Below are 25,983 nucleotides of genomic sequence, written 5' to 3'. Positions count from 1 at the left end.
GTTTTGGCAGCCTTCAGAATGGATATTAGGTCTCTTTCTTGACCCTCTCTTATGCTGGGGATAAAAACTGGGCTTTAAACATACTGGGCAATTTTCTGCCACCGAGCCTACCCGAATCCTATTCTTTAAATATTTTTCTCTGGTGCCCTATGCTTGTAGTAGTGTGCCTGATAAAGTGTCAAGATGTTTGGCCTGGGCCAGGGCCTCAGATTCTGTGGTCTTTGCATGTACACACATGGCAGAACAAATAGGTACTATGTGATCTTTGAATGAACATGTCAGTGAATTCGTGGGGAATAAAATGGACTTCAAAGATCCTGTTTTTACAGTGAAACACACTGTAATAAGGGGATAGGTTGTTGGCTTGTGGGGAGCTTTGATATTGTACCTTTAGCCCTCCAAGATTTTATGTTTTAAACACAGCCAGCTCCCCAATATGCCTCAGCATTCATACATAGCCTGTTTAGCATCCAGTGGTCTGCACATGCAAGATGCATATAAGAATTTCTGCATTACTACGTAAATGCATTTGTGTAATGGGTAGTTCGCTCCCTTCCCGTTATCCTCAGTGAACCTCTTTAAAGACTCTGCTACCTGGATGTGTGTTATTTAAAGTGGCCACACAGAGCTAGGCAGTGAAGCTGGGGAAGGGTAGTGTCTGTGGTGCGTGTGCGTGTGCGTGTGTGTGTGTGTGTGTGTGTGTGTGTGTGTGTGTGTGTGTGTGTGGAGGGGGGAGAGTGTTATTGTAGAATTTGGTGGAGGGTCTTGAAAATGGAGTTTTTGCTCTACAAAGCCCAGGTGAGATCCCAAAAGGAAGAAACTGGCCTAGAAGCCTGAGTGTGAGTGAGACCAGCAAGTTCTTGAAATCTCAAAGGTTCTGGTTTTAACCAGTAACTTGATTCACTTTAGGGGCTTATAGAGTGATCAGGTGTCAGAATATATGACATGTAGGTATAGTGCCAAAAGCTTAACCATGTCTTCTGGCCTTAGAATACAGATCACATGATCCTGGAAGAGAAAGGACAAAATGGCAGAGAAGCACGGAAAAGGAAGGACAGAATGTGCTCATGGGGTGCGGGGGGGGGGGGTACACTTTGGCAGATGATAAAAATCCCAGGGTGGAGTTCGTGTGCCTGGAGGGGCGTCTCATCCTTCTTCCTGGTTGGCTTTCATGTCTGTTCTACTATGAGCCCCAACCAGCCACTGTGTGTTTATAGGTATTTATGTTTAGAGTGGGAGTTCAAATCTCGCTAGGACCAAGGGGGCCATTTTGAAGGGATGGCCATGCAGAAGAGCCAGGATGTGCTGAGCCTGGACCCACTGAGTCACGGCTTCTCTACACTGTTTTCCTCATCCTTCTCCTGTCGGTAGAAGCAGGTGACGTACAAGAGTGTGACAACAGACATTACTCAGCCTTATTGCACACAGTTGGGTATTAAAGGAGGCCTCTCTTTAGCCTACCAAGACAAGCCTCGAACCTCCTAAAAGGTAAGAAGCCCATGAATTGTCAATGTTGTGACCTCACAGAATAGTTCAGTCAGCACTGGGACCCTGGTGCCTTCAAGAGTTTGGGGGTCAGAAGGATTGTAGTGGATTCTTTCCAGGGAGAGTAATTTTTTTTCTTTTGCTATGAGATCAAAATCTTCGGAGCCATTCCAGGTTGTGGGTGGGAATCCTGAGCAGAGGCTAGAGCATGCGCGTGAGGGACAGCCAGTTATGGGTAGCCCTGATAAGGCCTGGGTTGGTATAAGAGACAGGGGCCACTTCTTTTTGCTTTGTTCTACAAAATCTTATTAAGTTCTTGTATCGTGCTAGGCATTTTAAAAAGTAGCTGCTGGGGCCAATTAGATGACCCTTGCTACCAAGCCTGATGACCCGACTTCAATCCCAATGAGCCACGCTGTGGGAGAGAGAACAAACTCCTACTTACCACGTTTTAAGTCATTGCCTCCTGTTCTCTTTGCTGGTCCAGTTCTGCAGGAACATTGTGTGTCCCTTGCCTCTCATCTTCACATTTTCTAGTCACTTCTCTAAGTATGGATGCCAGAAAGCGCCCCACCGGTGGAACAGAGTCTCTGCAACCTAGCCCTGGTATGGTGATCTGGAGACCTATGGCCACTACACCCACAACCACTTTGGGTCTCATTTTATATAGGGGAGGCAATGGCAGTCTCTAATGCATTGGATTTTAGTAAGCACCAAGAGGGATGATACATGGGAAATTCTTGGAACGATGCCCGTCACATGTGCCGTGTGGATGTCAGCTGTCATTATTGTTATTTCTTTGTTTTCTTTGGATGGGGGGGGTTTGTTCTCCTCAACGTATTTCTCATCTGACTCTGTCTTCAGAAAGGCCTTGTCATTCCCTCTTGTTTCCCGGTGCTGTCTCAGCTTAATTGTTTCTAGAAAATGCCTTTTCTGTCATTCTTAGGCCCTGAGGGGCTCTATGCATTCCCTTGCTGGCCTCCAGCCCCGACATGGCTCTGCATCTCCCCTGGGGTTGTTTTCTCCCCGTGTGCATGTGTGTTGTTATCATCCGTAACAGGTACATGGAGTTATACAGTGTCACATGCGTCAGCTCACCCAGCAGCCTGGCCCCGGACAGGACTTGCCACCAGGTCTGAGTCACCCAGTGTTGCAGAGCCACAGGCAGGGCTAGGAGCCCTCAGCTTCCTAGACTGGCTCGAGGCTCCCTTAATGAATGTAATGGGTCCTCTGTTTCCTTTGTCAAAAGGAATGTTAATTATTTTCAGCAGTCTAATTATATGGCTAATGAGAGACTGACTGAGATAACATTGCCTTTAATTACTCTTGCCTAACTGCTGTTTGGAGCTTGTTGCAAGGCTGGGTGCTTGTTTAGTAGATGGAGCTGTCCAGCAAGAAGCTGAGGGAGGGGCCGGGATTGCTGAGCTCATGGCTCTTGATGAAGGTGCCTGAGGTGTCTGGAGTCGGCCTGGCCAAGTGTCTGTGTGCCATCACTGAATGAAATGGGCCAGATGGAATCAGGCAGAGAGCAAACAACAGGATTCACAGTTCCACCGATGGAGTGTCATTCTTCAGTCTGTACCCTTCACCCCAGTACACCTGCCCTTCAGGCTGCTTTTGGCCAAAGTTCTTCATTCTTGGAGGACACACACCTCAAGTGCTGTCTAGAACTCAGGAATACAGAGATAAGGAGCCCAGGCACAGAAAGCTTTCTTAAATAAATTTGCATTATACCCAGGATAAATATCACATGCTTGTCTTCTGACCTCTACCATAGTCACAGTACTGTGGCCTTCCTGTGGTTATGGTATGGTGTCTTTTAAGCCTCAATTGGCAGATCCTAGGCCTATAGGTTATGTTCAGTGGTTCATGAGAAACTGTTGTCAACTATAAGTAGCCCATTGAAATAGGCAAGTCAAGTCCTCCTAGACCCTCCCCCTTATATCTCTGTCTTTCAAGTGTGGGGGGATGGGTAGGTACTAGTAGAGACCTTGGCCCTCCACATTTTTAGCTGTGGACTTAAGCAAGTCTCTTAACCTCTTCAAGCTTCATCCTCCTAAATCAGTTGAGGGGGAATGGTCTATGTGCATCTCATAGACTTGTGTAGAGTCAGATGGATTGGCCTGTTGGAAGCTGTCTGGCACAGAAGAAATCAATAAATGATTTTCAATACCCAAAGTTTACTGATAGAGAACCAAGGGCTGACCTTATTTATCAGTAGCCATGACTGTCTTCTGGTCTTGTGCATAGAAGTCACTTTATAGTGGATGGTAACTTCCTCCTTTCCTTTCAAATGTCAGCCTTGGTCACCTTGGCCTTTTCTGATTTGGTGAGAGAACATAGATACCTGTTCTGAAGGCCGAGATACCTGGGAGCAAGGGACTGGAACTCAGGGTTAGCAAATTTAGAGTAGTACTAGCCAATGGAATTTCCTGTGACGGCAGAAAGATTCCATATCTGCTGTCCAATATGTCCAAAGACAGGGGCCTTTAGCTTTGAGTACTTGCAATGTGACTAGTTCACCTTAGAGATTAGGTTTTCAATTTCATTCATTTTTACTTATTAACACTTAAATAATCTCATGTGTCTAGTGGCTATCCAATTAGACAGAATATTTTTAGAATTTTGAGAAAAAATGTTTTGTACATTTCCTGTTCTTGGCACATGCTTTATCCCTGGTCCACATGGGTGCTGTTCACAGGAGATAAGCAAGGTTTGCTAGGTTGCTAGCAAAAGGAAGGAATATTTTTCTTTCTACCAGTTAAGGTCCAGACAGTGACCAGAAGTGAGATTTGCATTAACCATACTGCTTAACTTGACTCAGTGGTTTGAGGTCTGACTTTCGCCATGTTTCCCTTTCCGTCTGCAAGGATCAAGCCATTGCTATTGGAGCTGTATAGGTGGATATGCGGGTGTGTGATCCTCATGCCTGTCTTAGGAGTTTGTTGGCAGTAACAGAAGACCCATCATATTAGCCTATATTAAAAGGAATGCTCAGTAGCCGTGATCCCAGCACTTTGAGGGCAAAAGTAAGCAGATCACTGAGCTAAAGGACAGTCTGGTCTACAAAGTATGTTCCATGGCAGCCAGGTCTACACAGAAAAACCCTGTCCAAAATTGAAAAAAATATTCTTTTGCTCACAGGCAGATGGAAGGTTAGACCATCGGTCAAAGCAATGCTTTTGTCTTGGCTTACACACAAAACTGTTGTTGGTGCAGCCAGTGCCTGTCTGCAGTGCTGTATAGTGCACTGGGTATCTTGCAACAAGGGGTGGGAATTGTCTGTGGGGGGAGGGGCAAGAGCATTGTCTTAATTCACATTCATACAGTTCGTGGCCTACAGTGAATTCAGACTTTCTGGGCTTGGCTGTGGTTGCTTGAAAGCCTTTGGGGGTGGCTTAGTTATGGAAGCAGAGCACTGAATCACACTGCTGGTTTAGCTGTGGTTTTATTTTTGTTTTAATTAATTTTTTAAATGTATTCACTTTACAACCCAATATCAGCCCTTCCTCTCCTCCTAGTACCCCCTCCCCATTCCCCTTGGAAGGGGAAGCCCACCTCTGGGTGTTAGTCCCTTATTTCCCCATCCCCACCCATGCATCCAGTTGTTGCCTGAGTAGGCAGACAAGGTTCCCATTGAGGCCAGACAAGGCTGTTCATTTAGGGGTGTGGGATCCACAGGCAGACAGGCAACAGGCTCAAGGACAGCCCCTGCTCCACTTGTTTGGGGACCCACAAGAAGACCAAGCTGCTCATCAGCATATGTACAGGGGGCCTAGGTCCAGCCTGTGCTTGTTCGTTGGTTGGTGATTCAGTCTCTAGGAGTCTCCAAGGTTAGTTGACTCTGTTAGTCTTCTTGTGGAGTCCTTGTTCTCTTTAGGTCCCTCAGTCTTTCTCCCAACTCTTCCATAAGACACCCTGAGCTCCATCTAATGTTTGGGTGTGAGTCTCTGCATCTCTTTCCACTCGCCATTGGGTGGAGCCTTTCAGAGGACAGTTATGCTAGGTTCCTGTCATGGGTGTCCCCTTTTGGGTCTGGGTTACCTCACTCAGGATGATACTTTTAAAAAACAAAAACAAAAATGACCTCTAATCTTCTTTCCAAGGAGTCATCATTGCACCTGAAGACTGAGGTATTCTCTAAGACATAGACAGTGATGGGAGGGCAGAGGCCCGCTCAGATTCCTGTTCACTCCTGTGGGGCTGTAAGGTCACTGGTCTCTTATGACTCAGGAGGTAGCTTGTTAGTGTCAAGCCGTGGGGTTTCTAAAGCCCCTGGCTGTGACCGGATGGGATCTGCATGGGGGAATTATGGATAAGGGAGAGGTAAGGAGACTCTTTACTGTAACACATGCCTAGCTCTGGGACAGCAGCCAGGAAGCTAATTAGAAAGCTCAGCAGCTGTCCAGCTTTTCAGGCACCAAGCAGGAGCTACCAGGTGCCAATGAGCATCTTGGGAAAGAAAGGAATGAAGTTGTGTAGGGAGGTTGTCAGGAAAAAACACTCCCAGGAGTACAGGTTGAGCGATCAGTGTTTTGTTAAGAGGGGGAGATTGGATGGGGTTTGCTAAGGTAGAACTGAGGAGCAATTACGAGGGGACAGGAGCGGGGCAGGACAAGAAGTCCCAAGTGAGAAAGAAGGTGAAGATGAGAAGAGAAGGACGCAGGGACCTCCAGAGTCCAAGCCCAGAACAAAGGGCCAAGTGGAAGGCCAAATCCAGAGCAGCGAGGAGCCAGCTGCCGACTCCACAAATGTCCCTGTGCCTCTTGTTCACTTCCCAGGAGATGGTGATATACTGCCTGTCCCTTGGAATACCTAGACACCAATTGTGTTTGTAGCTTTGGCTGGTCACTCTGTGGCTTGGGCACATGCCAAATCCATGGTGTTGAGGGCTGGTCTCACTTAGAACAAGCTAACACGGTTGAATCAGCCTCTTTGGTTACACTTGAGTTTTCACTAATGAAGTACTCAGGGTGGGGCCCTGGCCAATCACTGGCACATCTTGTGATAAAGGGATTAGAGGGGTGGACCTTCTAGCCCCCAGCATTAACCTCTCGGAGTATAAAGCCTCTTGACAGTCTTATTAATATACGCAGTGCTGAGCAGGCACCGGTTGTGCAAACCCTGGCATGTCTACCTGACTCCATGTTTCTCTTCATCCAGTCATGGTATGTGCTTCTGTGAGTTCAGTGAGGTATCTGTGAGTTGGAGACAGAGGGCCTAGGAATAATGGTTTGTAGTCAGTGGTCAGAAGTCTTTGTGAAAGCCTGTTTGTTATTGGTATCTGAGGTGGGGCAGTCCTATGGAAGGGAGTCCTCACATTTCTGGGATAAACTGTCATTGTCTTGGGGTAGAATGTTGGATTTTAAAACTGTTAGGATAAGCAATTGGTATCGGCCAGAAAACTACTCTCCCTCCCCCTCCCCCCTCCCCACCTGTGTATATAGGAAATAAACCACAGCCGGTTAGGGAAGTACTAAGTACTTGATTGTGAGAGTGTGTTTTGTTTATTTATTTGGTTTTTGTCAGTGGCTTGTTATCAATGTATTGTTGTTGTTAGACATTGTCTCCTGTAGAATTTGATAAGTAGCTGCAGCTAACTTTGAACTCCTGATCTCCAGCCTCCACCTCCTGAGTGCTGGGATTGCCTGCTAATGCCAAGCCCAGTTTGAATATATGATCTTTACTATTTCCTGAGAGATTTGGGGATTTCTGGGGAAGGAGGACTGCAAATGAAAGGGTGTTACCGCATACCTTCTCTAGCTCCCTTCTTATGGAGATGGAGTAGGTGAGAGGATTTGGATTCCAGTCCAAGAGGCAGACTGAATCCTGCAAGCCCAGCTTACCCTAAATAGTTACAGAGGAGAGAAAATGACGCAGGGGACATTCCTGCCAGCAGCTGCTGCTTAAACCTCTTTGGGAAATGAATCCTCGGGAGATCTGGCTGCCCATGCACATTGTAGAAATAACAAAATGGGTTTTGTTTTTCTCTGACCTCTGCTATGTAGGAGCCTGCAGTGTCCCCAGGGATGCTTCCCAGCCTCACTCTTCTGTGGGCTTTCGGACTGGTCTTCAGTATTGTCCAGACCCAGGCCACTCCCTTTCAGTCTGTGCTGCCCTTTGGGGATGGAAGAAAGGGGAGGGGCACCCCCTTTGCTCCTCCCATCTTCAGAGACAGACTTGCAGACCCCTTGATGGTGCTTACCAGCAAGAGCTCCTTTTCCATGAAAGTACCCTAGACATAAGAGACAGACTCCAGGCATTGCTAGCTTTGGTTAAGAGCAAGCTGGATAACTCCATCAGCCAAGAATTTAGCTGGGTCCTTCTCTCTTCTGTTCATTTGGCTGTCCAATAGAAGACCTGTGGTCTCTAGGAACTCGTCCAGTGTGAAATACACACATGTGAGGTTATTTACAGATGGGATGACATATTTTATGGAAATATAGTTAAAGTCTCATGGAAATGGAAATGCTGGGGTGACCCAGAGGCTGTAGTGGCCTCTCAAAGCAGCGGAGTAGGAAAAGTCGGAGTAGGTACGTACAGAGGAAGGCTGGAGGAGACAGGGATCGAAACTGAGGCGTAATCTCTGCGCCTTTCATCTCTGGGGCTTCAAAGGTGCTCCACACCTGGGGTTTCAGCAAATGCATAGATTTGACCAAATCTCTTAATGCCCCAATCCTTAATGTCTGTCGCCACTGCCACACCATTCAGGATAGATGGTGACTAAGCCCTCCCTGGTCCACAGGTGTCCTAAGAGAATCAGAATTGATAAGCTGAGTAGGCCCAGCTCGGCCTGTATGTTAGCTGTTATGAGGGCTCCTGATACGTTCACATGCTGCACAGGCTTCTAACTCAGGCTGTATGAACCACCAAAGAGCCCCTGAATCCTGCTCTTTGTTGTTGGTGGTGGTGGTGGTTGGTTGGTTGTTTATTGAGACAGGGTTTCTGTGTAGTCTTGGCTGTCCTGGAATTTACTCTGTAAAGTGTGCTGGCCCCTAGCTCACAGAGATCTGCCTGCCTCTGCCTCCCATAGTTCTGGGATTAAAGGTGTGGATACTGCTCTTGAAGGCTAGAATGTAAGAGAGACCTGGGGGCAGCTTGCGCACTTGCAGGAAAAAGTGAGACCCCTGTGATCCTTCCATCTCATCCACCCCTGAGAAAAAGGCAGCAAGCAGACCAAGAAGCAGGAAGTATCCAGACAGAGACTGGTTCCCAGAAAGCTGTTGTGACCACCCCATAGTGGTGTCATTGCCTAGGATAGGATCTCAGCCCGTAGCAGCAGATGGCCATCAACTGCCGCAGCACCAGGCTGAAGAAGGAGGATGTGGTTTTTGGTTTCTGTTTCTCTTTTGACTTGTGCTGTTGCAGTGGCTTGCCTAGGGCCCAGGAAATAGGAAGTGCGCATGGGTGGGATTGAACTTTCCAGGCCATATGTCATGGCGGTGCAAATGGTGAAGGATAATGGAACGTGCTTCACTAAGACTCTTTCATCTAGGTGATAGGTAGGTGCCAAGGTGACCCCGCCCCCATCAGGCAGAGGCTGAGGTAAGGGGAGGGAGATGAACATGTGAGTAGGGCTGAGGTTCCTGCTTATGGAGGAATTGGGAGAGATGGACAAGCCTGAGCCCAGCAGCCTCCACAGTAAGAGCATGTACCTTTGGTTTTCTCTGTGCAGAGTTCTGGGGAAGAGCAGACATGGGGACGGGGGAGCCTCTAAAGCAATCTTGGCAGGGTATATTTTACGGTCCCTATCCCCAAACTTTCTCACCAGTTCTCTGCTTTTCCAGTTGTTAGTGCAACGATGGGAGAGGATCTGTTTCCACGCAGCCTCTGGGAGGGAGAAAGAGGATAGCAGAGCATCAGTACAGGCCGGCACCTCTGTGTTCTACCCATCTGTGGGGTGACAGTACCACCTCTCAGCCTGCCCCCTTATGGTGGCCAAAGTCCTCTCTGGGGACCTACACAGAAGGTGCTGTGTCAAGGGGAGTCTGATAGGCGCTCTGGTACCTTCATTTAATTTCATTATTCCTGAAATAAAGCATCAAGTCTTACTAGTCTTGATAGCCAGGGCTGTAGTTCTATCTACTCCGAGGGGGGACAATTGTGTGTATCTTACTTGAGATACACAATTTTAAAGATCTGAGGATATAACTCAGTGGTCAGGCCCAAGTCCTGGGTCCTCTTAGGGATATTATTGATTGACTGTATGTGGCAAAAGGCCTTATGATGTAAGATTTTTATCAGCTTCAAGCCAGTTGCCAACCTTACTATTAAAGGACCTTACCAGTGGTATTAATATGATAAATATTACAGTAGTGGGTTGCAGGTAAGATTTGGGGATTTTTGTTGTTATTGTTGTTTCATTTGTGTCTTGGACATGGTCTCACTTTGTAGCCTGGCTGACATCTTGCTTTGGGGAATTTCTTCTGATCTAAATCTCCTGAATGCTGAGATTAAAGGAGTACACCACCAGGCTCAGCTCAGGTTCGGGGAGGCTTAGCACACTTTCCACTTCCCTGTGCTTCCCTGTGTGGTATACTTAGTCCTCTAGATAGCCGTTCTCAACCTGTCCTGTGGGTCGCAACCCCAAAAAGACCATCAGAAAACACAGGTATTTACATCATGATTCCTAACAGCAGCAAACAGTTTGAAGCAGCAACGAAATAATTTTATGGTTGGGGGTCAAGGAGGGATATATTATTAAAGGGTTGCAGAATTAGGAAGGTTGCGAGCCACCGTTCGAAATGCCAAAACAAAAATGCTGTACTGGCTGCCCTCCATGAGGTTCTTGACTACCCTTGCAAATAGATGTCTCCACTGATTGGCAGAGTATACTTTAAAGCTAAGAATGGAACCAGAGTCTAAAATTATATTTCCTTTCAGGTTTCAAAGTGTGCATTCATGCATGGTGCAAAAGGGCCCTAAGTCTTAATTAACCCTGCAAGATGATCACCTGGGAACCATCCCAGCCTCTGATGTCTGAATCAGCTGCCCTGAGCAGAGAGGGTGGCAGAGAGATGTCAGGTTCTAGGAAGGAACCTTGGTGGCCTGTTGCTGAGTACTTGGCCTTAGATCTGCCTGTTGGTTGGCCTGGTTGCTCAGAACTGCAGGTGGATTAATCTGATGATGGCCTCGTCTTTTATTTCCAGAGATACATGAAAGTTGTCCTTCAGCCAGCCAAGAATTAACTGAGCACTGAGGTGAATGCTTGTCTACATTGCTGAGAATGGCGTCAAGATCCAGTCTGATACCAAGACAAGGTTAGACTGGGACACAGCTGCACAGTGATCCTGATGTCTGTTCCCAGCCACACAGTCAAGACTGTGATAAGTGAGTATGCCCCAGACATGTAGGGAGATCACGGCCCCAGTCTGCCTTCCCATTTGGCACTTTATCAGCATGGATACAGGTCTTGGGGTTCAAGTTTTCAGCTTGCTTCCTGTCCAAGAGATGATCACAGGCTACCCTCTGGAATGGGAGGGGAGTGCTGAGCAGTTTCGGGCTATGCCACTGTTGGAGCCTATCTTATGACGTCTGAAACTGGATCAGACCTAGATTGGCTGACCAGGATAAAACGAGACACCTAGGAGACACCTATGGTGTCTTCCCATGTTCTGTCTCCTCAAGAGGCTCCTGGATGCTTTCCATCCAAGCAGTGGGGGCTATGACTTACCTAGAATCTGAATGAATAAACCCCATACTATGAACAGTGAATGTACTGGCCCTCAAGGAGTTAGGCTCCTAAGTCCAGACAAACTAACTAGGGTGAAAGGCCTTGACTACAGAGCATGCCTGTTCTCATCTGACCTCTATCCCAGTCTCTGCCTCTGGCTTTTCCTTGATGATACTTTAAAGAATGGCAATTGGATATTTTCCCTAGCCCCTGAGCAGAGCAGACAATACAGTGGTGGAATTGGGGATCAGAAAAAGAGAAGCTGCAAAAAGTCAGGTCAGGTAAGGCTGTCTTGGCACTGAGACCATCTTGGTTGGATAGCCTCTAAGAAGCTATGGGCTGGTCCCTTTAGAGCCCAGAGTTGATTCCATACTGGTGTATGCAGAGAGTGGGAACCAGGTAACTGGGTTACTTCTTAGCTATAGTTAGAGCTTGACTCAACTAGCTGAGGGTCAGAATCTGTTTACCAGTCCACTTACACTTGCAAAGTCATGTGCTGCTAACAGGTCATTTCAGGACGTGTTTTTGATTTGCAGCCAGAGTAGGGTAAGTGGGTGTGGATTTGAAGAGGCCTGGGAGGAGGAGGAAGAGGTTTATGGAGGTCACTGTGAGGATGTAGTGACCTATATGTGCGACCTAGCCATCACATGGCACAGGTTCTCATAGCAGTCTACACTGTTAGTCTGAAGACTACCACACCTTTGACTCAGAAGTTTCACTGCTAGAATTACTCATGAAGAGATCTTTCATGCTGGGCATGGGAGCACATGCCTGTAACAATACCCCCCCCCCCCACACACACATACAGACATACATGGAAGGCAGAGACAGGAGGATAACTAGATAGAGATAAGCCCAGGCTTCCCCAGTTGTGGGGGGAGGGAGAGAGAAGGCAGGAAGGAAGGAAAGAAAGGAAACAAGCAGGTGCATGTCTTTAACTGAGAGGCAGGAGGATCCGTAGTTTGAGGATAGCCTTGGATCAATGACTCTGTCTCAGACAAACAAAAATGGTGGAAGCAAGGAAGAAATGGAGAGAAGGGGGAGGGGAGGGAAGAAAGGGGAAGGGATAGATGGGTCTTTTATCATGAAATAATCTCAAAGAAGAAAATGGCTATATTTCTTTTGTTACAGGCATAGAAGATATTTCTGTGCTGTTCTCTGTAATAGGGGAAATGGAAAACAATGATTACCTTTGTTGAACATCTTAGTCAAGTAAATTATAGTTTTCCACTTGGTGGGACATTATGTAGCTATTATAAGGATGAGCACACAGGCTGTAGAACTTGGAAAAGACAGTCCCCATGTAAGTGAAAACAGAAAGTAGAGAGTGTGTCCCAGTGATTTCCGGTGCACCTGCGGGCAGATAGCAAAGAGGAAGAGATACTGGCTCTGTGACCTGCGTCTTCTTAAGAATGCTCTTCCTTTCTGTGGTAGCAGAGTAGGCTTCTTCTAGAGCAGTTTAAGCAGAATGTCTGTAAGAATGCACCATTAACAGTGACTTTCTCTAAGAATGGGGGGCTGGAGTTTTTGTTTGCTAAGTCAATCCTTCCTATAATATTTAAATTTTAGCTGTGAACATGTATTATTTGAGTAACTTAAATAAAACAATAAAGATATTTTTAATTTTTAGAATTAAAACCTCTTGAAAGGCAATCTTTCCCAAAGAGAAAAGAGGAGAAAGACTGAGACAGATAGCTAGCTCTTTATTCCCATTGTGTTTAAGGTCTTGGGCCTGTTTGGGCCTATCTATCTGTCTACTCATTCATTTATCCATCCATCCATCCATCCATCTATGTATTTGTTGTTAGACACTGTTGCCAGGAACTAGGGAAGAAAGATAAGCCTCCCACCTTACGGAGTTCTCACTACAATAGGAGAAAGGCCAGAAACAGCAGTGAACTATCAGAAGATGCTACAAAGAAGGTAACATGGGATAGTTTGAGTCACAAAATGTCCACCTTGATGGAGGATCAGGTAGGTCTCAGAAGGGTGAGAGCCAAGCTGAGACCTGAATGACAGAGACGGCCACATGGAGGTCCTAGAAGAGCATTCTAGTCAGTGCACAGGATGCCTCATCTGTGCCCTCACCTGCAGGTCACCCATTGCTTCCCAAGCCCAGTGAATCTCTTGGCCAGGACGACTTCATTCCCCGGTGCCAACACCGTCTTCCTTTGCTTCTGGGATGAGAGTTCTTTTCATCTTTTAGCCTGAGTCCTTCCAAAGTCTGGGGTGGGATAGTTGTTTCTGACACCCTGGCTGTTGCTGCTCTGGACAGATGGCCCCTCTGAACATCCTGTACACAGGCTACTGCTCTTGGCTGGCATTTTCAAAGGAGGGCTGAGCTGTGTTAGATTTCCATATCAGAGTGGATTGGCACTGAGGAAGGTACTGGGTAATGTGTGCCCTGGCAAAGGGTCTTTAAATGGCTCATGACTTGAAGCCCTGAATTGTGGCAGCTTCCATAACTGTGCGGCTCAGCTTTGACCTTGGAATACTTATGTGTGGCTCCTGCCAGAATTTGATCTGAGAAATAGCCTAGGAGCCTGTTATGTTTAACACTTAGCAGTGAGCTTGGTGGACAGCCCAGTGAGAAAGGACACATCTATTTCCATATTTCCATGAATCTTGTTACTCCAGATGCCATCTTGGTATCTAGAGACAGGACAACACCTTGGGAATTGTAGTATCTCAGGAGAGCCTGTAGCTGGCTTTTGGAGCAGTACAGGGTGCTGGTCGGGGGTGATGATTCTGGAACCAGGCTCATGAGAGTCTAATTCCTAGCCTAGCCATTTATATCTATAAAAACATAGGCTAATTATACAGCTTTTTCTGTTTCATTTTTTTTTTCTCTGTAAAAGGGGCTTCAGAATTCTCTGAGCTAAAACATAGAAAGTGCTGAGAAAAGGTTATTATTGTCACTTGAGGTCATCAGGGCCTTTAGTGTGATACTAAGGCCCTGTCAAGAGAGAGAAGGGCCTGTCAAGAGAAAGTTGGTAGCATCTAAGTTAACCACTGACCACAGGAACTAGCCTCCCTCGGTCCATTGCCTTGAAGCATTTCTGTTTTTCTCCCTCTACCCTGATGACAAGGGAAACCCAGGGGTATTTGAATTCTGGCAATACTCAGATGTAGAATGATCACCACTCCTCTCCCATTGACTCCTCTGACCCTCAGCACAATCCTGTTAGGGATAAGACTCAAGGTCTTTCTGTCTTGTCCCAGAGACCACTTAGACGGGCTGTGTGGCTTCTTAGATCATGGGTTAGTAATGATTTGGGTGCCTGGGGTGAGGAGTAAGTTTGGAACGAGAATAGGATGCCAAGCCTAGCAAGATATTCCCCTGGGCAAATCCTCAGAGCCATTGTGTTATAGAATCTTAGCTTCCTGGAACAAGATCAAAATTTAAGACAAAACCAAAGTCATTCCATCTGGCTTTGCCTATCCTGATTTCTCTCTCTCTCTCTCTCTCTCTCTCTCTCTCTCTCTCTCTCTCTCTCTCTCTCTCCCTCTCCCTCTCCCTCTCCCCCTCCCCCTCTCCCTCTCCCTCTCCCTCTCCCTCCCTTCCTCCCTCCCTGTTTTTTTGAGGCAGGGTTTCACTGGAACTCACTCTGTAGACCAGGCTGGTCTTGAACGAGTGCTGGGATTAAAGGTGTGCACCACCACCCACTGCCAGGTTTATCCTGGTCTCTTAACACTGACTTCACCTGTCTCCACTGCTCATTCTGTGTGACACTACCCTGTGACAGAGCTCAGCACACTCTGAGAGCTTCAGGTGAGATATTTCTAGGGACTGGATGCAAAAAGCCAGCTTCTTTGTCCCCATTACCCATTCCCTCATATCATTGACAAATTTATCATTGACAAATCCCTTGAGTTTTGAGCCTTCTTGGGGACACTGTATTCTTTCTCCAACAAGTGTGAGTAGGGTGAAATCATCCACACTCTCCAAAAATGCCCTTTTTCCCGTGCGTCCAATTCACATTCTCCTCTGTGTCACTATAAATACGTTTGCATAGACTGTCCCATCTTTAGAGACCATCATCGATGGAGCTGCTGGCCCTGCTGTAGACCTTCCCAGGGCTGATTCCAGGGCTGAGCCAGGAGTTACTGGAAAAGGCATAAGGGTAAGGAAGCCAGTTGAAGGGAGGGCACATCAAGAAGGCACACACAGTAGAGGATGGGATGAGCCCAACCTAGATGTAAATTCAGACATAGCACCTACAGTAATTAAAGATGGCGGATGGGTGTGATGTTCTGAAATGTTCTCAGGTTGGTACTCTGCCTTTTGTCTGAGCACTTCCAACCACATGGAGCTGCATCCCCAAAGACTGCCCCAGCCAGATCTTTCAGTTGGCCACATTTATCCTGCGTGGACCAGCTGTGTTCTCATGCCACGATCCCTTGAACAAGGTCTGACCTAGCCTAGGTAGACTTCCCTTCCATCTGCCCAAGCACTTTCTGCTGTCTAGAAATGGAGCCATGACTGTGGCTCCCTCTGTTCCCTGCTCTGCCCTCCCCAAAACCCCCATGTTTTATGAGTTGGTCCCCTTTTGTCCTATGTTCTTTCTCCCTTAGACATGTATTCCTTCCATCTTGCTTCTGCTGTTGAAGTTTTGAAGTCCAGCTCTTCCCAGTTACCTGGGAAAGCTGGAGCCAATGGTTCCCAGCTGAGAAAACATTTTTGGCTATTCCAGGAAGAGGAGATCAGAGACACATAGAGCAGGATTTAAAGTCAACCTGAAGAAGGGAAGGAGTGGGTTAAGGAAGGAGCTCAGTAGCAGGACATTTGCCTAGCATGTACAGGTCCTGGGGTTGAGCCCCAGCACCACACACACACACACACACACACACACACACACACACACACACACACGTGGATGTTGGATTATAAGGAGAGTACATAGTCACATAAGCTGCTACAGGGAAGGCCACTTGAGTGGGACACTCCCTACCTCAGGATCCTCTGCATAGGAAGGAGTCCAGGGCTTAAGTGCAGGACAAGTTGAGAGGCCTAAGTAAAGGTACCTGAATCCTGTTAGGAGTCCCAGGAGTCTCGGAACGCTATGCCTGGACCACCTCCATAAACCTGTCAGTGTGCCCCCTTCCAAGCCTCCCCCTGCGTTTCCTCATCACCCAAGTCTGTTCTTTCTTGGTTTGTGAAGAAAATTTACAAAACAGTGTACCTTTGCAAGGCTGTGCCTGGAATGTTTACTCTTTTATTCTGTCCTATTTTCAAGCCTGACCCTCAGGGCTGGCCTTTCCTCTTAATTCATCTGTGGGCAGCCACAGGGAAGCAGGGGCCTTGCATTGGCTTTCCCAGGTTATATGTGTGGGACTATTGTTTCACAGGGTTTCCTGGTTCCATGGTTTGATGTCCTGTAAGCCTGCTTAGCAGGAAAGGCTGCCAGAAGGCTGGCTAGAACAGGAACACGGTGACCCTGCCTGAAGTGGGAGGTGATCCTAGTAGCAACAGAAGCTATGCCAGAAAGGACAGAATCCTTGCAGAATTATTTGTGTGTGTGTGTTGTTTTTAATATTTTTTATCTTGCGTGTGTGTGTGTGTGTGTGTGTGTGTGTGTGTGTGTGTTTGCCTGAATGTATGTAAGTGTACCATGTTCATGTAGTTACCACAGGAGCCAGAACATTGGAGCCCCTGAAATTTGTGTTTCAATCAGTTATGAACCACCATGTGGCTGCTGGGTACTGAACCCTAGTTCTCTGTAAGAACAACAAATGATCTTAACCTGAGTCATTTCTTTAGCCCTTACTGCAGTATTTAGAAGTAGTTAGATAATTCATCTACACAACAACTGTGATTGATACTTATATTAATCCCACTGTATGCAAGAGGAAACTGAGGCTGGGTGACTGAGGTCAGTCAGTGCACTGCGTTCACATCTAGTTTGTGAAGTGTGTTGAGGGTAGCCCAGGAAGCAAAACCACATCAGTTCTACGCGTCTTCAGGTTTCCTCGGGTCCATTTATTTGTCAAGTTTAGAGTATACAGAAAAATGTAATGAAGAATCACAGTCACAACCAGAGACAATTTGTGGCTGAATATTTTTTCGAACATTTACCCGAGTATGCACGTTTGCAAAAATCAAAGCTTCAAGTCCTGACATGTTTCTCTTCACATTGTGTGAAATGTCCCTCAGATGGTTGCCGGGGTTAGCCTCAGGATGAATCGCAGCGAAGTGAGGGTTGACTGTTGCGACAGATGAACAAGGTGGCACACGGGGCAATAGACGACTCTTGGATATTGTAGGGTTTGCAGGTTCATGAACTGCGGCAGACAGGTGTGAGGGTAAGGGGGTTCAAAGGCAGCAAATGGAAAAGGGCATCCCAGCAAAGACAGCGATGCTGGGCCCCGAAGCACAGAGCTGCCTGGGATCCAGAGGCAGAGCTGAGCCCGGGAGGACATTGCCAGCTGTCTCTGAGGGATGCTGATGTTGAAGATCCACTAATGGGCTTTTAATGGGGAGAAACATCAGACTGGCATTTTAGAAAGATTATCCTCTCTGTACACTTTTGTTATAGATGAACTGGAAGCAGGCAAGGCAGGGCTGAAAGACTTTTAGAGCTGCCTGGTGAGATATAGTTGAACCTGAACAGCAGCAGCAAGGAGACGGATTCCCAGGGATCCTAGAGATGTAAAGTCCAGGTTTTTGCCATATGAATTACCTTGACCAATAAGATGTTCACAGACCTGCCTTAAGTGGGGCTTTAAAAAGCAGTGCCAGGAGAATGCCTTTTTATTGAAAAGATTTTAAATAATTTTAATATTAAAAAACAGCTTAAATGAGGGCTAGAGATGTACTCAGTTGATTGAGGGCTCACCTCACATACAGGAGGAAGCCATGGATTCGACTCCCATTGCATGAGCTTGCATTGTGCAGGGCTGCCTGCAATCTCAGCACTCAGTAGGTAGAGGCAAGAGGATCAGAAGTTGAAGGTGGATTTTGGCTACATAGTGAATTCAAGAGCCAGACTTGGGTATATCAGACCCTGCCACACACACAAAACTCTTTAATGGACATATAGTAGTTGTTAGTACTTATGAGATACAGTGTGATCTTCCCAGGCATGAACACTATGTCTAATCAGATCAGGATAACTGGCACGATCTCCTGAAACATGAATCATTTTTTGAGAATACTCAAAATCTTCCCAACTCGATATTTTCAGATACATAATGCATTGAAATCAACCATAGCTAACCGAGTATACCCCAGGACATTAGAAGTTATTCCTTCTCTTTAACTGTACTCCTGGACCATTAATAGTGATTTCCTTCCTGTCCTTCTTTCTCTCTCTCAGCCAGAGTGAGAAAAGACTTGTGTGGTTGGTCTGGCTTGCTTGTGGGCTGCTGACTTACAAACTTACCATGAGATAAGTACTAATCTGATGAGTCCAAGAGGAAGATGAGAAACTTGGGGAGCAGAGTCACCCCAGTTTAACCTCCCCAGCTGAGCACAGAACTCAGATGACTCACAGCCTTGTGATTTAGGCCAGCTGAGATCTTCTGACCCACAGATGCCTGAGCTACAATAGGACATGAATAATGGTTAAGGATATGGTTTGGGGATGATATGCTTGGTGACATTTGCTAAAGATTGAGAACTACATCCCTCTGCTGAATGCAGTCCTGAGTACACACAGGTGCGACAGTGAACCTGACACACAGGTCCTAACACTCAGAAACTCAGTTCAAGATAACAGGGCCTCTCAATTTTTTAAAAGATTTATCTATTTTTATTCATATGAGTACAGTGAGGCTGTCTCCAGACACACAGCAGAAGAATGCATCAGATCCCATTACAGATGGTTGTGAGCCACCATGTGGTTGCTGGGAATTGAACTCAGGACCTTTGGAAGAGCAGTCAGTGCTCTTAACCGCTGAACCATCTCTCCAGCCCGGCCTCTCAATTCTTACCAGTAGCTTGGTGGTGCCATTTATCAGGAACTGGCAAAGGGGAGAAACTGATTTTGGGTAAAGATACTGAATTGATTTAGGAAGGAACTTGAGGTACCCACGGGGCATCAGGAGAAGTAAGAGGTTTCCAGGAAGGAGAAGGGATCTAGTTGTATCACTGAAGGAAGATGTCTAGGCTTTGACTGTTAAGAGAATAAGGTCTGGCTTGGGACTGAAAATGGAACTGAACAAAATAATTGTCATCAGAAGGTCGGGTTGTGTGGAAACTCAAGAGGAAGAGGATCTGTGTCTGAGGAGAGGAGACATTTGCTCTAAGGTCACCCACCACAACCGGGCTGTGCCTGTGGGAGTGTGAGAAGGCAATCCAAACAGAATAAACACGATCCAGGCAGGAAGACCTGGATGGTGAGGACGAGGTGAAAGAGGTATATTTGGGGCCTTGAATGTCAAGCCAAGGATACTATCATGTTTCATTAAGAAAGGGGGAGCCCTTGGAGACAGATACATCTATGCAGAGGCCGAGTCTGGAGTGGGAATCAAGAGCAGGTTCTAGTCTAAGGGCTTCCATTTACAAGATCCTGAGATGTGGGGTGGATAATATTCTGTCCCAGACTCATATATAAAATGGGAGCAACACTCGCTTCCTCCCTTTCTGTCTCCCCTCTTGCTCTCTTTCCTTTCTCCCCTTTCTCCTCTCTCTTCCCCTCTATCCACCTTCTCTCAGATCTCTTGAGGCTCAGGCTGGAAAGGAACTCACTATTTAGTTAAGGACGACCTTGGACTTCTGATCCTCTTCTTCTCTACTCAATTTCCAAGTGTTCTACTGCCATGTCTGGTTTACACAGTGCTGGGAATTAAATGCAGGGCTCTGCATGAAAGGCAAACCCTACCACCACCTCCCGTTTTGTTTTGATTTTGTTTGTTTGGGTACAGGGTCTTGGTGTGCTTCCCAGGCTAGGACTTGCAGCCTTCTTGTCTCAGCCTTCAGGTTACAGGCACATACAACCACACTTGGCTTCATATGAGTTTCAATTAAGAAATAGTGTTTTTAAAATATAGTTAAGGCACAAGGGTGAATAAGTGTTACTGAAAAGAGGCCTGCGTAGCTAAGAGATGGTATTAGGATTCTCAGTCAGCTGGGCAAACAGCAGGTACCACCTTGATAAACTCCATCCCCGTCCTACCTGGGAGAGGAGGGGATTGGTAGATGCCAATCTGGTAGCTGACAAAACTTATTTTCGATAAACTGTGAGCTCTTCCACACTACCCTCTGCATAAACAAGATTATATTGTTTAGACTCTTGCAGAGGAGAGGTCTGGGGCAACAGGGCTGTAAAACAGGAGTTCTCTCAGAAGTTGAAGAGCTTGTGGAATCACAAGGGCTCATGCATCAAAAAGTAAAAAGACTTCTGATCGTGGGCCACGTGAGTGGTCCAGACCCTCCACCATAGGGAGCTAGAAGAACGACCTAAGAGCCAGACAAGGAAGCATAATGGGAGGGGAGCCAGACCTTGAAGACTGGCGGTGGTGTTTGAGAGAGGAGGAAAGAAAAGCTAGCCAAGCCCCCTCTACTGTAGCAGTTAAAAATAAAATGTGACCACACTGATATCATATTTAAGTATCTAGCCCAGGACAGCTGTTATGAGAAAAACAAAGCCCAAATGTTGACAGGGTTACAAAGAAGCTAGAATCTGTACATGTTCTGCCAAGGATGTAAAAAATATAAAACAATACTGTGGTTCTTGAGAATTTATTTTTATGTAAATTGGTGTCTTGCATGCACACATATATATGTGCCTCCTGTGTGCAGTACCCACAGAGGCCAGAGAAGAGCATCAGATCCCCTAGAACTGGGTTACAGACAGTTGAGAGTTGATATAGAAGTGCACTTCAACCCAGTAAGTACTGTGGCTATTCAGAAAGACAATAAAATGGCCTTGTAGCCTGATAATTCTACTTCCTGGTATTGATCCAGAGGAACTGAGAGTGGGCCTTGAACAGATGCTTGTTCACCCGTGTGTGACAGCACTGTTCAAAAGTGGAAGTCATCTGAAGTCTATGAACAGCGGAGAAACAATGTCCCATCCAACGGAAGTCCTTCCATCTTGAAAAGAAGTGTTTGCTCAGATGCAGGCTACAACCAGAATAAACCTTGAGCATATTACACTAAGTTCAGTAAATCAGCCTAAGAGAAGAATTGTGAGCGCTGTCAAACTGACAGACTAAAACAATGACTGCTAGGAGCTGGGGGAGGGAGGAGTGGGGAGAGTGACAGTTAGTAATATAGTTTTTGTTTTTGAGACAAGGACCCAATGTAGCCCAGGGTGGACCTTGAATTCTCTATGTAGCTGAAGATGACCCAATCCTTTTACCTCTAAGTCTTTGGGATTACAAGTGTACGTAGACCACCACACCCCAGTTTGAGTGGCTTTAGGCAAGCTCTGTCAACCGAACAAGCTCAGTTCTGGTAAAAATATCCTGTTTGTGGTAATGGAAAGGTTCTGGAAACCATGGTACTAATGATTGTACAACATTGTGAATGTTCTTAATGCTATTGAATTATACACTAAAATTGTAAGACTGGTGATCTATAGATATGATATATATACATATATGAGAGAGAAATATATAAGAACAAGACTCAAAAATTGTTAAAATAGTGGGTATGTACTAGAGAGAGAAAAAAAAAGAGATATTAGATCTCAGAAATATGAGTGGCATGAAGTAGTTGGAGAAGTAAGGTCCCCAGTGAGCTGGTGAGAAAAGGAGAGATCAATGGGTCAGAGCAGATAACTCTTCAGATAACTATAAATAGTATGGAATTCAGTAGACATTTCCCCCATAGTATTTGAGTAGAGTTTCTCAGAAGAAAGTCAATAGGTTAGACTTTCTCCAGGCCCAGCTGGCTAAGAGATAACGGAGTAGAGGTGGTACAGCATTCAGCAGGGTAGAAGGCTGGGGCTATGGTTGGTACCAGTGAGGATGAGGAAAGGTAAATGGTTTGAAATCCCTCCAGCGTGGTTACCACAGAGCGAGAGGGAGCAGGAGGCAGGGAAAGGTGCAGGGTGGATCTCTCATCTATCTGTCTCCCTGACTCCCCAGCAGGAGGTCCCAGTTGGTACCATGGCTTCTGCAGAGCCCCTGACAGCGCTGTCCCGCTGGTACCTCTATGCTATCCATGGCTACTTCTGCGAGGTGATGTTCACAGCCGCCTGGGAGTTCGTGGTGAATTTTAACTGGAAGTTCCCAGGGGTCACGAGCGTGTGGGCCCTCTTCATCTATGGCACTTCCATCCTGATCGTGGAGCGAATGTACCTGCGCCTGCGAGGCCGCTGTCCTCTTCTGGTGCGCTGCGTCATCTACACTCTCTGGACCTACCTGTGGGAGTTCACCACTGGCTTTATCCTACGCCAGTTCAACGCCTGTCCCTGGGACTACTCCCAGTTCGACTTTGATTTCATGGGCCTCATTACCCTGGAGTACGCTGTGCCCTGGTTCTGTGGGGCCCTCATCATGGAGCAGTTTATTATCCGCAACACCCTCCGCCTGCGCTTCGACAAGGACGCAGAGCCTGGGGAGCCTGCCAGCCCACCAGCCCTGGCCAATGGCCATGTCAAGACCGACTGAATCAGAAGATTAACGTGAGGACCTGAAGTCTCTTGTAGAAACCCGTGAACAGAGAGAGACCAATCTGGTGGGGTTACCCCTTGGTTCAGCACAAGCCCTGCCTCCAGCTGGGTCTTAGCCCAGTAGGGCAAACATAACCACACATGGTGGACAGTGGGATGGTGTTGGGGAGTTGGGTGTCTAGACAACAGAAGGACTTTGAGACTCACCCATGGCTCTCAACACATCCTGGGGGTTGGGGGCTGGGTGGTGAACAATTGGACTTTGATGGCTGACTTTGGAAGCAGCAGACCTGTCCTAGCTAAGGGACGTGAACTCTGGGGCCACAGGTGGGAGGCAAGGTCTGAAAAGGCCTTGGCTGCTGTTGGGGACAACACCCCACCTGCCCCCTGGCTTCAGCTGGGCTTTGGCTGGTTCCATTAGGCAATATTCAGGTGCTTGCTTGCAACCAATACCTCCCCAGGGGCCTCTGAGCTGCAGCCTGAGAGACCTAGTAGCCAGTTGGGCTGCTTGGTGGCGCTGGTGTTGTACAAAAGCTGGGAAAACTTCCTTTGGCTCCTCTCCCTGTCCCAGGGCCCCACGCTGCTCCCTTGGCCTTCTGGGGGCCCATGTGGTGCTGGATTCCCACCAACCTTGGGCTTTTGGAAGTTTCAATCCCCGTGTGTTCGGTGGCGTTTCCCCTTTCTCTTATGTTCAAGACATTTACCACTAGCAGGCAGTTCTTTCTTCTGTGTAAGTCACCGCTTCCTCCCCCTCCTCCAGCTCCCTACAGAACACAGCAGTGGCCAGAGGCACAGTGCCTTGCCGCAGCCTTCCCTCCACCTTCCTCTGACAAATGGGGGTGTCCTGTCTTCCTGGTCCAGGAATGGTAGTCTGATGCCCCTTCCCTGCAGAGGTCCTATTGAAAATGTATGGTATCCCCACAATGTACAGTGAGGCCCAGAGGTGTGCAGTGGATCCGCAGTGGATAAAGGGCAGAGTTCTAGGTCCTATTTGCCCATACTGGTTTATTATTTCTACCAGTTAGCCAATAAGGCTTCCTGTGAGTTAGAGGAGATCCACAGAGAACACACAGAAGACCATGGGAGGCTCTTTAGAGGCCTTGCCTGGAAAAGTGCGTTCCACCATATCCTCAGCTCAGCAGTCAACCCTAAGGGCTGCTCTTTCTAGAACTCCTCTTAGAATTGACCCTTTAAGCTTGTTTCTCAGACAGTGTTAGCCCTGTCACACTCATGGGCCTTGTCAGCTTAGTTACTGTAACTTTACCCCATGATAGGTCCATTGCTGGCAGTGGACTGGTGACATCCAGGCTCCTTCTGATTTTGTCCCCCACTCTTAGAGAAGATGGGACCATCAAAGTGTGTAGCATCCCATGAGGCCACCCTGGGACTCTCAAAGGTAGAAATCAGCCTTTATTTCTTATAGATCACTTTAAAAATGACCGTACCACCTGTGTGTAGTCTCAGGACCATACAGACAGCACCAGGCCAGGGCCAGCAACAGGGCTGTCCTAGGCTGGGGGAGAGACTTGAGAGACTTGGAGACACAAGCTTCGTTGGCATCTTTTCCCAGAGTTTTCTCTCTCCAGTGTAGAATGCAAAGTAGGCTTTTCAAATTACCAAACACTATTCTGTTGTGGGACAGGGACTGGCGTGTGTGGCCGGGGGGGGGGGCTTATTATAGCCCTAATTCCATGGCTTTGGGGGTTACATGGATTCAATGGAAGTGGTTGCTTTCTCCCAAGTGAAGAAGATTCCTTATTTTCTCCAAATTCCATATTATCTTAATTACCTGAATCCCAACGCTTCTCCAGACCACCTCACACCTGTCTTCACAACTGACTGATCTATTGGCTTGCTGAGGTGTCCCAGCATTAAGGCTCCAATTCTCAACCAGAAAAGGCCATTGGGTGGCCCCTGGGTCTCAGCACTTCAGAGGTTGTCTTTTAGGCATCCCCTAGTACCATTTTTCTCAAAGCTCTACTATTCCCATGTCAGGAGGAGTTCCCAGAGCGGATCTGCATGCCTGGCAACACTCAGCATTGTGGGCTGCTCTCCTAGGTCCCTATTGCTCCTAGGACCCCTCATAGGCACAGAAGCCCCAGCCTGGGGAGGCTACACCTTAAGGCCTGCACATAGACCTGCAGGGTCAGATCTCACTAAGTGTAGTCTAACTTCAGCTCTTGCTTATTGGCTATCTTCACGGCTCCAACCCCTTAGTGCTTTGGGGCTCAAAGGTTGGGGTAATTAAGCCCTTCTGAGCAGTGGGGAATCTGCTGGCTGTTTACGGAGCCTCCCTCTGATGATCTGAACCCAGGGTAGGAGTTTGAGATAGTAGTAAACAGCCCTGCATGGTTGGGTTGCTTTGGATGTCTGCTAGGCTTCCAGTGTCCTGTCACCTCATGGCAGAGAGTCACAATGGCCTGTGCTTATTCACAGCAATAATACATAGGGAGCATCTGTGAGTCCCCTTTGTCCTGGCCCACCATTCTTCATGGATCTCCAAGGAGACTGCCGAGCGGTCAGTTCATATGAGAATCTATTTATGAAGCGCTGGGCTATGCAAAGTGTTGTCGCAGGAGGCAGGTGAGAAGCCCAGCCCTGAACTGTGAGTAAGGCAGTGGGAGTGCCTTCCACCCTGAAGCCACCCTTACCAGAAGGACTGTAGGCCCTAGCTTTGTAACAGGGCCTAGGATGTGCTTAGGACTGTCTTCCAGCTGGACAGCTCTTGAGAAAGGCACATGACTAATCTGTGAGCCTGTTGCCTGCTATGTCTCCGTTAGTCTGTCTCTCCCTTTTCATAACTGTGCACATAAAATATACTGGTGTTTGTGTTCCTGGACTGGCTGTGACCCATCTGCTTCACGGTGGGGCCCCTTTCCCAGGGCTTTCTGGAGTTGGGCCCTTCATACTTGGCAGTATCTACATCACACCCTCCTGAACCAGGATGGCTGGGGAGAGGGGAGGTGGCCCTGCAGTCAGCCCTCACCCTCTCTAGTAACCTGAATCCACTCCAATGCTCCCTAACTCTTGCAATTCCAGACCAAAGGTTGACAAGGAGTCCCAGCAGCAAATGGGTTGCCTACAGATGAGCAGCATCTAGACGTATTGGCAATAACCTGGTATGCCCCATGATTAGAGAAGGCTTGGAGGTACTTAAAAAAAAAAAAAAAAAAAAAAAGCTAAAGCTAAGAGGCCAGACCTTTTGTACAACATGAAAACCATACTTGAAGATGCAGTTCCTTACTCCTTCCTATGTTCACAGAA

At 47.2% G+C, this 25,983-nt stretch overlaps 1 protein-coding gene across 5 annotated transcripts in view; it reads left to right on the top strand.

Moving 5' to 3' along the window:
- TMEM229B (transmembrane protein 229B) overlaps positions 1 to 25,606 on the top strand; it is a 42,561-nt gene extending 16,955 nt beyond the window's left edge. For 2 of the 5 annotated variants that reach the window (XM_080923234.1, XM_080923238.1), the window contains exons 2-3: positions 10,635 to 10,815; positions 22,196 to 25,606. In XM_080923234.1, the coding sequence (XP_080779360.1) occupies positions 22,214 to 22,717 (504 nt within the window). In that variant the 5' untranslated portion in view covers positions 10,635 to 10,815; positions 22,196 to 22,213 and the 3' untranslated portion in view covers positions 22,718 to 25,606. Of the gene's footprint in view, positions 1 to 10,634; positions 10,816 to 14,747; positions 14,931 to 22,192 lie in introns of all 5 variants that reach the window. The other 3 variants (XM_080923236.1, XM_080923237.1, XM_080923235.1) reach the window with 3 other exon arrangements.
- Positions 25,607 to 25,983: the final 377 nt, after the last annotated feature.

This window comes from Micromys minutus, assembly GCF_963924665.1.
Source record: "Micromys minutus genome assembly, chromosome: 1".
Taxonomy (NCBI): Eukaryota; Metazoa; Chordata; class Mammalia; order Rodentia; family Muridae; genus Micromys; species Micromys minutus.
The sequence above is the reverse complement of the archived record's forward strand: the minus strand, read 5'-3'. Positions and strand labels throughout refer to the sequence as shown.